This window comes from Chiloscyllium plagiosum, unplaced genomic scaffold (genome assembly GCF_037043375.1).
Source record: "Chiloscyllium plagiosum isolate Xiang-an unplaced genomic scaffold, Cpla_swu_hap1 HiC_scaffold_6, whole genome shotgun sequence".
Classification (NCBI taxonomy): domain Eukaryota; kingdom Metazoa; phylum Chordata; class Chondrichthyes; order Orectolobiformes; family Hemiscylliidae; genus Chiloscyllium; species Chiloscyllium plagiosum.
In genome coordinates this window covers 4628635-4643424 of record NW_028270144.1, presented here as the reverse complement: position 1 = coordinate 4643424, position 14790 = coordinate 4628635, and the positions used below count along the sequence as shown (strand labels likewise).

At 40.6% G+C, this 14790-nt stretch overlaps 1 protein-coding gene across 2 annotated transcripts in view; it reads right to left on the bottom strand.

The window, feature by feature from the left end:
- Positions 1-10547: 10547 nt before the first annotated feature.
- The window catches only part of diaph3 (diaphanous-related formin 3), a 582462-nt gene continuing 578219 nt past the window's right edge, over positions 10548-14790 (bottom strand). For both annotated transcript variants that reach the window (XM_087987864.1, XM_087987865.1), the window contains one exon: positions 10548-11849. In XM_087987864.1, the coding sequence (XP_087843990.1) occupies positions 11590-11849 (260 nt within the window). In that variant the 3' untranslated portion in view covers positions 10548-11589. The remainder of the gene's footprint in view (positions 11850-14790) is intronic.

The following is a 14790-nucleotide window of genomic DNA, read 5'->3' as shown; positions in this document are numbered from 1 at the left end:
TAACCCGTTCCCACTTTCTCCCCTTTGATCCCATTAGCATATTGAACTGTATGTAACTCCTCCCTTCAATGTTTTGTCCTCAACCACTTTCCCTGGCAGAGAATTCCACAGGCTCCCCACTCTCTGGGTGAGGAAACTAATCATCTTCCTCAATGACCGACCCTGTAGCCTTAAACTGTGACCCCGACCTTGATTCCCCAATCATTAGACACATCCTTCTAGTGTGTACCCTGTCTAGTCCTGTCAGTTTTTTTGAGTTCTATGAGATCCTTACTCATTTCTAAACTGCAGTGAATATAGTTCTAACAGATCCAGTCTCCCTTCATATGTCAGTCCTGCCATCCCAGCCAACACTCCCTCCATCACCAGAATATCCTTCCTCAGACAAAGGATTGAAACTGCACACAATACTTGAGGCCTGGTCTCTTCAAGGCTGGTACAAATAAAGAGGATTGATGAGGGTAGAACGGCAGATGTGTGAGTTATATGGACTTCAGTAAGGCATTCAACAAGGTTCCCCATGGGAGATTGGTTAGCAAGGTGAGATTTCATGGAATACAGGGAAAATTAGCCATTTGGTTACAGAACAGGCTCAAAGGTAGAAGACAGAAGGTGGTGGTGGAGGGTTGTTTTTCAGACTGGAGGCCTGTGACCAGTGGAGTGCCACAAGGATCAGTGCTGGGTCCTCTACTTTTTGTCATTTATATAAATGATTTGGATGGGAGCATAAGTGGTATAGACATTAAGTTTGCAAATTACACCAAAATTGTAGTGGACAGCGAAGAAGGTTACCTCAGATTACAACGGGATCTTGATCAAATTGGCCAATGGGCTGAGAAGTGGCAGATGGAGTTTAATTTAGATAATGTGAGATGCTGCATTTTGGGAAAGCAAATCTTAGCAGGACTTATACACTTAATGGTAAACTCCTAGAGAGTGCTGCTGAACAAAGAGACCTTGGAGTGCAGGTTCATAGCTCTTTGAAAGTGGAGTCGCAGGTAGTTAGGATAGTGAAGAAGGCGTTTGGTATGCTTTCCTTTATTGGTCAGAGTATTGAGTACAGGAGTTGGGAGGTCATGTTGCGGCTATACAGGACATTGGTTCGGCCACTGTTGGAATATTGCATGCAATTCTGGTCTCCTTCCTATCGGAATGATATTGTGAAACTTGAAAGAGTTCAGAAAAGATTTACAAGGATGTTGCCAGGGTTGGAGGATTTGAACCACAGGGAGAGGCTGAACAGGCTGGGGCTGTTTTCGCTGGAGCGTCGAAGGCTCAGGGGTGACCTTATAGAGGTTTACAAAATCATGAGGGGCATGGATAGAATAAAAATAGACAAAGTCTTTTCCCTGGGGTCCAGAACTAGAGGGCATAGGTTTAGGGTGAGAGATATAAAAGAGACCTAAGAGGCAACCTTTTCTCGCAGAGGGTGTACGTGCATGGAATGAGCTGCCAGAGGAAGTGGTGGAGGCTGATACAATTGCAACATTTAAAAGGCATTAAAAGGGTATATGAATAGGAAGGGTTTGGAGGGATATGGGCCAGGTGCTGGCAGGGGGGACTAGATGGGTTGGGATATCTGGTTGGCATGGACGGGTTGGATTGAAGGGTCCGTTTCCGTGCTGTACATCTCTATGACTCTAAAACATTCTTGCTCCTGTACTCGAATCCTTTCGCTCTGAAGAATAACATACCATCTACCTTCTTCAGCACCTGCTGCACCTGCACACTTATTTTCAGTGACTGATGTACAAAGGCACCCGGGTCTCATTGCTCCTCTCCCTTGCCCCAATCTATCACCATTTAGATCATAATCTATCTTCTGTTTTTGTTTTCTTGGGGTATATCCTCATAATTATCCACATTATTCTGCACCTGCCATGTATTTATCCACTCATTCAGCCTGTACAAATCTCACTGAAGCATCTTTGCATCCTCCTCATTGTTCACTCTCTCATCCAGCATAGTGTTCTCCGCAAATGTGGCGATATTACATTTAGTTCCCTTATCTAGATCATTAATATATATTGTGAGATGTTAATAGCAGACCTTAATAACACAGTGGGTCATTAAATTTCAGTAAGCTTCACATGGGTTTACAATTAGTAATGTTTGCCAATCTGACCTTAAAAACGCCTCTCCTGAGCCATTCTGTCACAGACTATTCTGTCAAAGACTGCTCCAGTTTTGGTCGATAACATCTCTTTCCTGTGTCAATGGAAAGTGTACTTCGACACTTACTCACTGCTAGTTGGCTTCATCAAGCTGAAATTACCTCTGGTATTTTCCCTGAGCTGTAATCTTGCTCCATTGCACCAAGCAAATACTGCCTGTGGGCTTTTCAAACTGACCCAGTTATTACCACAGGGATTTTTTTTTTGATTTCTTTGAGACCTAACTCCATAGTGCTATCCAACTGCTGCGGAACTTCTCTGAGTCCCCAAACAGAATCTAAGTCACACAGGTCTGAGGAAGGGTCACTCAATCTGAAGTGTGAACCCTGATTTCTCTCCACCTGCTGAGCTTTTCCAGCTATTTCTGTTTTTGTGCCCATGTCATGCAGTTGCCTTTCTAAAAGTACAGTTAAAAGCTTCTCTCTCTCTCTCTCTTTCTGTCTCTCTCACACACACACAAACTTTCTGACTTTCCCATATGCCCATAACTTTTAACTGCCTTGATCTGCCACGAGTGACTAATTGAAAACCTTGCAACTAGCTCCATCCCAGCTTCTGGACAGAATTGTATGTAATTTATAATTTGGAATAGTCAAGTGTGGCAGCCCTGGAATTGAATATGTTCTGAACATTTGGAATCTCACAGAATGCAACTGAGTTTCCTGAAGAGGGACTGACCAGGCATGCCTGAATCTCCATGTAGGTGGACACTGTTTATATGGAGCTGGGCATTGGTGCAAATGCAAGGAACTGCATGTGGACTGTCTCTGAAAATTCTGACAGGAACAATTGCATTTCTATTCTGCTTCGCAAATTCCCTTTTCATGGAAGGACCCTGGACCAGCTGCTGCATCGATCTAAGCAGCGTTTTGGGGTGATATTAGACCTCCCAGAGGATCGCTCCACTGCCATCCCCATCACTGCACATGCAATATACATCTCACCATGTAATAGACTGGCCTTCTCTACTCCATACCCACCGAATTGTCTATATTTGCACTGATGCAGCACATGCCCAAATTATGTGATGATGCATCTGCAGAGTACTTGTCCTCCTCCAAGGATCCCTCTATCACCTTTGAGAGGTCTGTGGGAAATCAAAGGAGATGAGTTCATGCTGACATGGGTTAAGTCTACAAACTCTACATTTGCATTTCATGGGATTTCAGTTTATGGTGACATCAACTTCATACGAGTTTATTATATGCCAAATGGAGTTGAAATATCTTGTGATATCATTCAGTGCAAGGGACCCCCACCTTATAATGGCTAATCCTTGGGAGTGTGACACTCCGTAGGTTCAGAACTATAGACCTGTTTGTCTGACTCAGTGATGGATAAGTTGGAGGTGATTCTAAAAGATAGTATTTCTATACATTTGGAGAGACAAGGATTGATTAGGGATAGTCAGCATGGTTTTGTGCAAGAGAAATCATGTCTCACAAACTTGATTACATTTTTTGAGCAAGTAACCAAAAAGACTAATGAGCGCAGAGTGGTTTACTTGGACTTCAGTAAAGTCTTTGGTAAGGTTCCACAGGATACACTAATTAGTAAAGTTTGATCACATGGGATTCAGGGTGAGCTTTGGATAGAAATTGCCAATTGGATAGAAAATTGGCTTAGCAACTGGAGATAGAAGGTGGTGGAGTGTTGTTTTTCAGACTGGAAACCTGTGACCAGAGGTGCTCCGTGGGGATCGATTCTGGGTCTACTTTTCTCATTTATGTAAGTGATTTGGATGAGATTTTAGGAGGCATGGTTAGTAAGTTTGCAGATGACACCAAAATTGGTGGCACAGTGAACAGTGAAGAAGGATATTTCAGATTACAAAGAGATCTTGATCAACTGAGTCAATGGGTTGAGGAGTGGCAGATGGAGTTTAATTTGGATAAATGTGAGGTATTTCAGTTTGGTAAAACAAACAAGGGCAGGACTTATACAATTAGTGGTGGGATCCTGGTAGTGTTGTAGAACAGAGTTATAGGGGTTCAGGTACATAATTCTTTGATATTTGCAATATATGTAGACAAGGGTAGTTAAGAAGGTGTTTAGCATACTTGTCTTCATTGCTCCTTTGAGTATAGGAGTGGGAATGTCATGTTGAGGTTATACAGGATATTGACAACGCCTCTTGTGGAGTACTGTGCACAGTTCTGGTTGCTCTGTTATAGGGACGATATTATTAAATTGGATAGGGTTCAAAATGATTTAACAGGATGTTGCTGGGAATGGAGGGTTTGAGTTACTGAAATAGGCTGGGACTTTTTCATTGGAGCATAGGAGATGGAGGGGTGACTTATAGAGATTTACAAAACCACAAGGGGCATAGATTAGGTGAATTGCTAAGGATTGGGGTGGTTCAAAACTATGGGGCATATTTTTAAGGTGAGAGGACAATGATTTAAAAAGGAAGGAAGGGGCAACTCGTTTACATGTTTGTATGTGGAATGAACTGCCAGAGGAAGTGGTCGATGCAGGTACAGTTACAACATTTAAAAGAAATTTGGTTAAATACATGAATAGGAAAGGTTTGGAGGGATATGGGCCAAATGCAGGCAGTTAGGACTAGTACAGTTTGGGAACACGGTCAGAGTGGACTAGATAGATGGAAAGATTTCTTTCAGTGCTGAATAATTCCATGACTCTATAACATCTGTTCCCACACAGCTGTCTACGTTACTATGATTTGTTCTAGCACTTGAGGTCCAGTTTCCCCCATTCTTAGTTTCTTCCTGAAGTTCTGCACTGTTCCCTCAAACAATTGGAGAAAGCAGAGCTATCAGTGTGGCAAGTGGATTATATCGAGAGAATGGAATGACAGTATTTATAGAGGGGTTACTGTGAAGCATGGGTGCAACGTGTTGATTGGTTGGATTAGTGGGCAAAAACCTGTCAGAAAGAGTAGAATGTGAGATAATGTAAAGTTGTTCTCACTGGCAGGAAGAATGAAAAAGCAGTGCATTACTGAAACAAGAACTACCAAACCCCAGATCCACCATTCTGCTTTGGTCTTGTAGAAAACTTTGCAGCTCATTTACAGGGCTCTCATGATTAATAATTCCATAATGTTACATGAGAAGGATCATAGACCAAGAAAGCAAAAGGATGCCAAAAGAAAATTTATTACTTTTGTGATTTTTTATTATGTTGTTCTTCTTATGTTTTACTTGAAGACAGTTTCAAAATGTAGGTAGGTATAAGCTGAAGATTTTGCAAGGAGTTGCTGCTCCTCTGGGTGTGTACTGCTACAGGTTTACTGACGAGCCTATCAGGAGCAAATACATAAGAACCCAGTCACTGATTGGAGGAACAGCTTAATGCCTGAAGCCATGGCAGTGAGTCTCTGGCCTGGCTTTGGGAATAGGAGAATCTCAGGGAGAGGAAGGAAATGAGAGCTCTACCATGGGGAGGAGGCCATGAGTCGAACGGCAGAGGGGAACTCCCAGAAATCCAGTCCAAAATGGCAGCAGAGTTGGGCTCCTCTGCCAGAGCTCATCTGCTCTAAGCACTTTGCTTTATTTTTCCCTCCCTTTTCTTGTTTTCTGACTTATTTTCCTTGTCCTGGCTTGGACAACATCGACAGTGGTGAGCCCAGTGCTTGAACCCCAAGCAGTCCCGAGCTGGGACAGGGTGTAGGCCTCAGGTGGGCCTACTGCAGACCTTGAGTGGGCCTAGTGGGGAGGGCAGTGAGCTCCTACTTACTCTTCTGGAGGAAGCACTGGACCTGGAATTGGGGGCTGCTCCAATGTTGACGAGACAGGCCAGCGGCAAAACATGGCTCAGGATCAGTGACTTTGATATTGGTTGGATCTGGTGTAGATGGTGGCAGAGAGTTGGTGACACAGGTGTCCTTGACGATGATGAGCTGGTTCAGGACTAACTGATGGATGCTGTTCAAGCTATATTGTTCTTTAATTCTTAAATTATTCAAAATGGCACCATTTCATGGCAACAAATGAAAGCTTTTCACTGTATTTTATTGCAGTCTTATGTAAAATACACATGACAATAAAATTAAAGTTAAACTGTGAGCTGGGTTGTGACGATGAGTTTGTGCGCTAGGGGCATGATTCCATTAAAGTTACTCTGTAAAAGAACACCTTGGCCACTTTCATTTAAATGTGAAATGTTTGCTGGTGGGGTCAAAGGGTGGGTGAACATTTTTTGGAGTTCGAAGCCCCATGAATTATTTTCTTGAAGTGAAAGAAGGCAGTGTAAGTCAGGGAGAGTGAGAGAAGGGGAAAACAGAGAGAGTGAGAGGGGTAAAAGAGAGGGAAGGGGTGAGGAGAATGGAAGGTATGAGGATGAGAGAACAGGATAAGAGTGTGAGAGAGGGAAAGAAGAGTCGGAGAGGGAGAAAGCATGTACCTGTATTGAGGAGGAAACCGATTGAAAACCAACTAACTTTGAACTCTCACTTTTAGGTGTATTTCACCGAGATTACCTCTGAGTGAGCCCACCAAGGGTGACCCAAGGTCAGCAATAGTTAAGCCTAACTCCTTAGCTCAGTCCCAGCTGCTGCTCCCTTTCCCTGGTGATCATGAATTGAGGCTAATCCTTTCTCTCTCTTGCTCTGTTAGTTGCTCATTTGACTGATCAATTTACAGCTTTTGAGTTCATCGAATGGAGTTCCATGTTACTGTTGGGGTAGCCTTACCTTCCTGAAATGTGTTAATCCCCCCCAACCACAAAGAGGTGAGAAAATTGAAACATGTCTTGATAGACATTTGAACAAGCCTGACTTAGACGGAGAACAACTGCAGAATTCTGAGGTGAGGAGGTAGCAAGGTGTTCTATTGTGTATCACAGAAAGTAGCATGCAGCTGCAAAAGGTTGGCCATTTTGTATTATGACAAGAAGTGAACACAAAAGTTCTTATGGTGTCATTGAATACTTTCAAGGCAGAGTTAAATGGATTCTTGTTGGGGCAAGGGAATCTAAGGTTGCGGTGGGTAGGTAGTAATGTGGCATTCAAAACAAAACAGACCATCCACAATCTCACTGAATGGTGGGGCAAGCCTGAGGGGCTCTATAGTCTACTTCTCCTCATGTTTCATTTTAGCTGAGGGAAGTTGGGAGATGACAATCATAAGGTTTTCTTATGCGTATTTAACCTGATATCATGAGACCTTGTTGAGTACAGAGTCAATATTGAAGACTCTCAGGGCCACTACCAGCAAATTATATACCACTCTGCCGCAAGCTCTGCTGGACCCTGGACAATTGGTGTCTACACGACATCCCTTCCAATTTCGGCCCAGGTCTCCATTTGTTAATGACTGAGTTGGTTGGGCCAGGCACACCGTTTTCATTTCTGGTGCATCAATCAGTGACAGATGCTCAATTGAGTTTTATTCTGAAGAAGAATTCCATCCAGAAATGTATTCAAATGCTGGCCTTTATATCTAGACCGCTGGAGTCCAGAAGTTATTCTGCAGTTATCCAAAATCCTGGCTAGACCCCACTTGGAGTACTGTGAGCAGATCTGGGAACCACACTTTGAGAAGGATACAGTGACCATGCAGGGAGTATAACATAGGTTTACAAGAATGATATCTGGATTTCAGGAGTTATGAGGAAAGATTATACCAATTAAGCCTGTTTTCCCTAAAATTTTGAAGGTTAAACAGTGACCTGATTGAAGTCTTCAAGATATTAACAGGAAAAGACAGGGAATATAAACTATTTCCACAGGTTGGGGTTTCTAGAACTAGGGGCATAGTTTGAGATTTAGGGCCAGACTGTTTTGGAGAGACGTTAAGAAGCACTTCTACACACAAAGGGTGGGAGAGGTTTAGAACTCTCTTCCACAAATGACAGTGGGAGCAGATCAGTTGCGAATTTTAAATCTGAGATAAATGTTTGTTAAGCAAAGATATTAAGGGATGTTGGCCAAAGGCAGGTATATGGAGTTAGGTCACAAATCAGCTGTGATCTTGTTGAAGGGCGCTGAATAGCCTACTCCTGTTCCTATGTTCCCAAGAGTTGTGAAGCAGAGTCTTATCAAATTTGAAACATTAACTCAGTCTACAGATGCTGTAGACCCATTGAGTTTCTCCAGCATTTTCTGTTATTTCGGATTTCTAGCATCCACAGAATTTTGCTTTATTTGAGCTTTGTTCTTATTGAACTTCTCTGAAGCAGTTTGATACAGACTGGTGACTTGCTAGGCTATTTCAAGCAGCAGTTAAGAGCCAACTGCATTGCTGCAGGCCCGGGTTCACATGAAAAAATATAGCCGGGGGTTAAAGATCAGCCATGACCTTATGAAATGCCAGAGTAGAATCAATTCCTGCTCCTATTTGTTTATGTTGTGATCCATATAGTTTGGGTCTTCTTATCTAAGGAAAGAAGTACTTGTATAAGAGAGATTTAAGAAGATTTGATTGTTTTCTTTTGTGCGTGTGTGAAGTTGGAGTGGAGAATGGGAGGAAGCGGTGGTGGTCATATCCTCTGACAAAAGATTGATGAGAAGGGGCATCTAATCATTGGAGTTTAAAAGAAATGGGAGGTGATCTCATCAAACCGTATCAAATTCTTACAAGGCCTGACAGGGTAGATGTTGAGTGGCTGTTCTCCCTGGCTACAGAATATGAAGTAAAGGGAAATGTCATCACAAGCGGGCTAAGATTCTTTGTCATTCTCAACTTGAGAAGCCTGTGGCTGAAATGTTGGACAAACAAGTGTTTAAGATCAAGATTAATACAATTTTTGGGCACTAAAGGAGTCAATGGAGAGTGAAGTTGTAGAATTTCAACAATTAACTCATTCAATGTTGGATTAAATGCGAAGGGCTGCACCATTGACTTCTCTCCTATTTTTTCTGTTCTTAAGTAGCAGCACAAGTATAATTTTAATGACATGATCATCCTTAATGACTGCCACACAGCTTCTTTTGTTCAAAAGGTAAACATAAATGCAGTCTCATACCTTCAGGTTGCTAATTATTTCTGGATTTTTAAAAATATTGCAGTTTCTCAATCAACACCTGCTTTGGCATAAATTCACTGAGTGAGATCCACCTTATCAGTCAGTGTATTTCTCTAGCTTATGATCTCATTTGTTAGGGAGATACACTGTTTATCCCATTATTAACCAAGACACCAGATGCTTCCTGCTCTCTTGCTCCATCAGTTTCAATACCTCACAATGCAGGCAGTGCAGTACAATCCCTAGTTACTCAATATCAACACCACAAGTGCATCTGCTACTACAGGACACATTAACTCTTTGAAGATTAATATAATTTCAATCATGATTATCTTTGCTTTTAGAGCCTGAAATAGTCTAAGCGCACTGCAAAACTCAAGTTTATTTGACCAGAAACAAGCAATGGAACTTATAGAATTGACCCTTAATATAAATTCCTGAAGAAGGGCTCATGCCCGAAACGTCGATTCTCCTGCTCCTTGGATGCTGCCTGACCTGCTGCGCTTTTTCAGCCTTAATATAAATCAGTCAATTAAATGATAACTAAGATTTTTTAGCTATTTCCTTAAAGGAACAAATACAATGTATCTGTATAAGTCACATTTTCATTATAGAAATATTTCAACCCTACATAATATGCCTCATCCCTTATTCCAGTGAGTAATTTGCTAACCACTGCTTTTGGCAAATGAAATACAGGAAATCAGAGATCAGAGCATCAGGTATAATGATAATATAAAGTCACAACTTTAGGTCTGTCAATATTTTCGTTCTACAATGACACAGATACAAATGTCATACATGGAACCATTCTGATACATTCTTGGATGTATTGCATGGAAAGTCAAGATAATTTGCAAATATTAAAATTCCTTGCAAAGTAATTTGTGTCGTCCATTACAGAAAGAATTGCATAATTTCCTCAGTAACATACTAACACATTTTAATAGAATTAAGTTTTTAATTTATTTTGTGGAATATATTTACATTTAAAATAGCAAATGACCAGGTGGAATTACGTATCAGAATTAATGTCTGGTCCCATATTTGTCCTAATAGACCAACTACTCACACACAAAAGCCAAAAAGGACTTTTATAACAATCAGCTATACAGTCCTTGATCATTGATTACTTGGTGTAGCATATACAGTGTACCTTGTTCCATCAGCACCAGCACTGAAAAGTAGTGAGTCGTCAGTATGGAGAGGGATGAGCAACCTGCTTCCAATGAAAACAATACACTTGTGCTACAAGATCCCAAAGGATGACCAATTAAGCAAGCAAGGTAAAATTCAGATGGGAAGCTTAGCAATCCTGGCCACTGATTCTGAAGACCTAGCTCCTAGAATACAAACTGAAAACCAGAACATGAGATGAAGGAGAAGGAAAATAATTGGAAATCAGGCTGAATATTTAGAAATAACATACAGAAGAAAATGCTCTGGAAATTATCTTTATATTCATATATATTCAATTATAATTGATGCCAAAGTGTCAATACAATGATGGTAACCAATACCTTTCTGAATGGATCATGCAGAAGATAAAAACACTTAAAATATCCAAAATAAATTTCTCTCTAACAATCAATGACTATAACAATTAATAGAGAAAATATATAATATGTTTTTGTGCATATGAAAATATTCTAGGGATAACAAAGAAAAACTAAAGAAACTTTTGTTCTACAAAAGCTGATAATGGTATTCTTTGGTATATAAGCAATCATCTACTGTGCAATACTTGATAAGCATATATGCCACTGTAGTAGAATTATTTTTGAGATATGTTGGTAGTAAAGGAGGGTATAGTTTGTACTGGGTGTCTGCTGGAAATGTCTGTGTCAGTCCTGCAAAGGCACAAACTATATTACTTTATAAATCAAGATGGTTACAAGTATTAAAAATAAAACTCACCCAATTCACATGGCAAACACCAAATAAGTTTTATATTTAACGTGCATCTGCACGAATCAAAATGCATCAATGAAGCATTCACTGTTGCAACTGAATTAAAATTTTCATTGTAATGCAAATATAAAGGTGATTAAAACCATGAAGCATCAGACAAATGGTCTGATATGAAATCCTACTGACTTCCTGCAAATGCACTCCATGTGTCATATTGTGAATTGAAAACATTTGATGCATACATAACCTGATTTAGGGATAAGGTATTGTGCAAACAGCAAGGAAGAAGGAAGTCAATTTGGATAAGTAGACTTCCCATAGAAATTGGGCAAATAAATGCAAGCACACAAAGCAGATACAGAATTCCTGCTGCTTTGCTTCACCAGGACTGAAAAATAGATTCTGAACCGTAACCTCGTATTTTGTTATTATAGGTTCACCTCTATTCACAAAATGTCTATACGAGTTGTTCGGAAATTTGTATCTGACAGTGTTTATTACATTATTCAGAGCAACTTTAATATTTTTGGCAGCTTTTAAGTCATAGTTAGATCTCAATGTTAACTGAGGTTTATAGAGCACGTAACCTAGCCAGGAGTGCTTCTACTTCAGGAACAGCATTATTCTCAGCGTCAGAAATAACAGTTCCCATCTCCTTCTTCCTTAGGTCTGAAACAGCATGTCCGTCCCATTTCCTGACAGCTTTACTCCTTGTGTTGGATGAATATGCTTCTGTTTCATAACTGGGCTCCTTGGTAATTGGAATTCTAGCTGTGTTCACGTGGATATTCTGACCAGAATGTGACCTTTCCAGTTCAGCCTTTTGATTTTCTGCAGTGAGAAAAAAAAATATAAAGGGGAATGAAGTTACAGAAGAGCTGAAAAGCAACTATGTAATGTGGGGCAAACAGCATGCAAGTAGCAGAGGTGCAAACTGAAAGCGTTAGAAATGACAAGAAATGTCAATCATGCACAGAGTCACATAAATATCACTAGTTAAATACAGATTGAGCATAAATCTGATGATTCCAACTTAGCAATCATGCTTTTCCTCTCAGTAAATGCAGCTCCGGGGGAATGATGCCAACAAAAGATAATGCATCTTTAATAAACTGATGAACATTTACATGTCGAGTGAGACAGGTGGGATGTACCTAATAAAAATGTCAGTCCATCAACTCCCATTAATACAACAAAACTTTTTTTTATTTCAAACTGCAGTGCAATGAGACCCACCTCAAAAGGCTTCGAGGCACAACAAAAGCACAATTAAATTTTCAAACACAATCTATTTTCTATCTATCTGATATATTTGCGGTATGTTACTAATAATTGACAGTGATCTTGACTTATCACATCTGCTATAGTCGTCAGCTGTACAGTCAATGATTTAATGGCTTTGCCTGATAGGAGCAAAGAACAGAAATTTTATCAGCTAGTTTGCAGACATCTTGCAAACAATATGAATTATCCTCTCTCATATCTTCAACTAAAAAAAAGGGACACTCCATATTCATGTAACCTTGAGCATAGCCTGAAAACTGTCTCAACAAACTTGACATGACATTTAAAGTTTTTGGTTATTCTCTGAAAGATGTTCTACCATCCAAACAGTAATGACTTTGGAACAGAAGCAGTCACTCATGACTGTGTGTTTTATGTGGAAGCTGAAAATTCCTACAGAAAACAGCTTGTACTTTAAAAGGCTGCTGCTGAAGATATTTACTGCACTGTCATTTCATGACCAGAGGGCTCACGGTGATGGATGAACACTTTACACAGCAGCTTGGACAATCTCAGCAAACCTCTGTAGTATGATCACCTCTAGACCAGAGGCAAGAAAATAAACGTTTTTTTTTCTAAAATATAGCGGCTTTCTTGGCTAGCAGTATTTCAGAATGGGTTTTTGAGAAACTGTTGGCATGCAGGCAGTGACATGATATATTGGACTATGATGTATTGTCTCTCCGTATTGTAGCAAAGCTCAACCCAGAACCTGATTAAAAGTTCACCACTTTGCATTGAGTTAGGAAGAAAATAGAGGAGGAACTACCAGCACAGACTCGTACATTAAAACTTTTATATCAGTTTGTCCAACTTATTTCTTCCTGAGTGAGTTTAAATTTAGAGGGAAAAAAACCCTCAAAAATAGTGAAGTGTCGATGTCAACACTTCAAATGCCAGCTGGATATCAAGTAGATATTTTTAAAATGAAAGCTTCCACCTGATATTATTGAGGTGATTTAATAATTTTGACAGTATTAGGCAAGACCTTTCAAAAGCTGATTGGGGGCAGATGTTCAAAGGTAAAGGGACGGCTGAAAAATGGAAGCCTTCACAAATGAGATAACGACAGTCCAGAGACAGAATATTTTTGTTCGGGTGAAAGGAAAGGGTGGTAGGTGTAGAGAATGCAGGATGACTAAAGAAATTGAGGGTTTGGTTAAGGAAAAGAAGGAAGCATATATCAATATATCGATCGAAAAGATAGATCGAATGAATCCTTAGAAGAGTATAAAGGTAGTAGGAGTATATTTAGGAGGGAAATCAGGAGGGCAAAAAGGGGACATCAGATAGCTTTGGCAAATAGTTAAGGAGAATCCAACGGGTTTTTACAAATACATTAAGGACAAAAGGATAACTAGGGAGAGAACAGGGTCCCTCAAAGATCAGCAAGGCAGTGTTTGTGTGGAGCTGCAGTAGATGGGGGAGATACTAAACAAGTATTTTGCATCAGCATTTACTGTGGAAAAGGACATGGAAGATATAGAATGTAGGGAAATTGATGGTGACATCTTGAAAAATTTCCATATTACAGAGGAGGAAGTGCTGGATGTCTTGTATCACATAAAAGTGGGTAAATGAATTTATTGTCATGTGTACCGAGGCACAGTGGAAAGCTTTGTCTTGTGAGCAATACGGGCAGATCAGAGTTAAGTAGCATAGATAGTAAATAATAGGTAAACAGTGGCAAAAACAAAAACACTGGTAGAGGCGAATGTTAAGGTTTGTGAGTCCATTCAGTATTCTAACAACAGTAGGGTAGAAACTATTGCGAAACCGGCTGGTGTGTGTGTTGAGGCTTCTGTACCTTCTCCCCGATGGTAGAGGTTGTAGAAGAACATTGCCAGGGTGGGATGGATCTTTGAGAATGCTGGTGGCCTTTCCTTGACAGTGGGCCTGGCAGATGGGATTCTATAGATGGGAGGTTGGTCTTTGTGATTGTCCAGGCAGAGTTCACCACTCCAGGACCTGATCAGGTGTACTCGAGAACTCTGCGGGAAGCTAGAGAAGTGATTGCTGGGCCTCTTACTGAGATATTTGTATCATTGATAGTCACAGGCGAGGTGCCAGAAGACTGGAGGCTGCCTAACATGGTGTCAATGTTTAGGAAGGGCAGTAAGGACAAGCCAGGGAACTATAGACCAGTGAGCCTGACCTCGGTGGTGGGCAAATTGTTGGAGGGAATCCTGAGGGACAGGATTTACGCATGTTTGGAAAGGCAAGGACTGATTAGGGATAGTCAACATGGCTTTGTGCATGGGAAATCATGTCTCACAAACTTGATTGAGTTTTTTGAATGAATAATAATGAATATTGATAAGGGCAGAACGGTGGACGTAATCTACATGGACTTCAGTAAGGTGTTCAACAAGTTTCCCCATGGGAGGCTGGTTAGTAAGGTTAGATTTCATGGGATACAGGGAGAACTAGCTATTTGGATACAGAACTGGTTCAAAGGTAGAAGACAGAGGGTGAGGTGTAGGGTTGT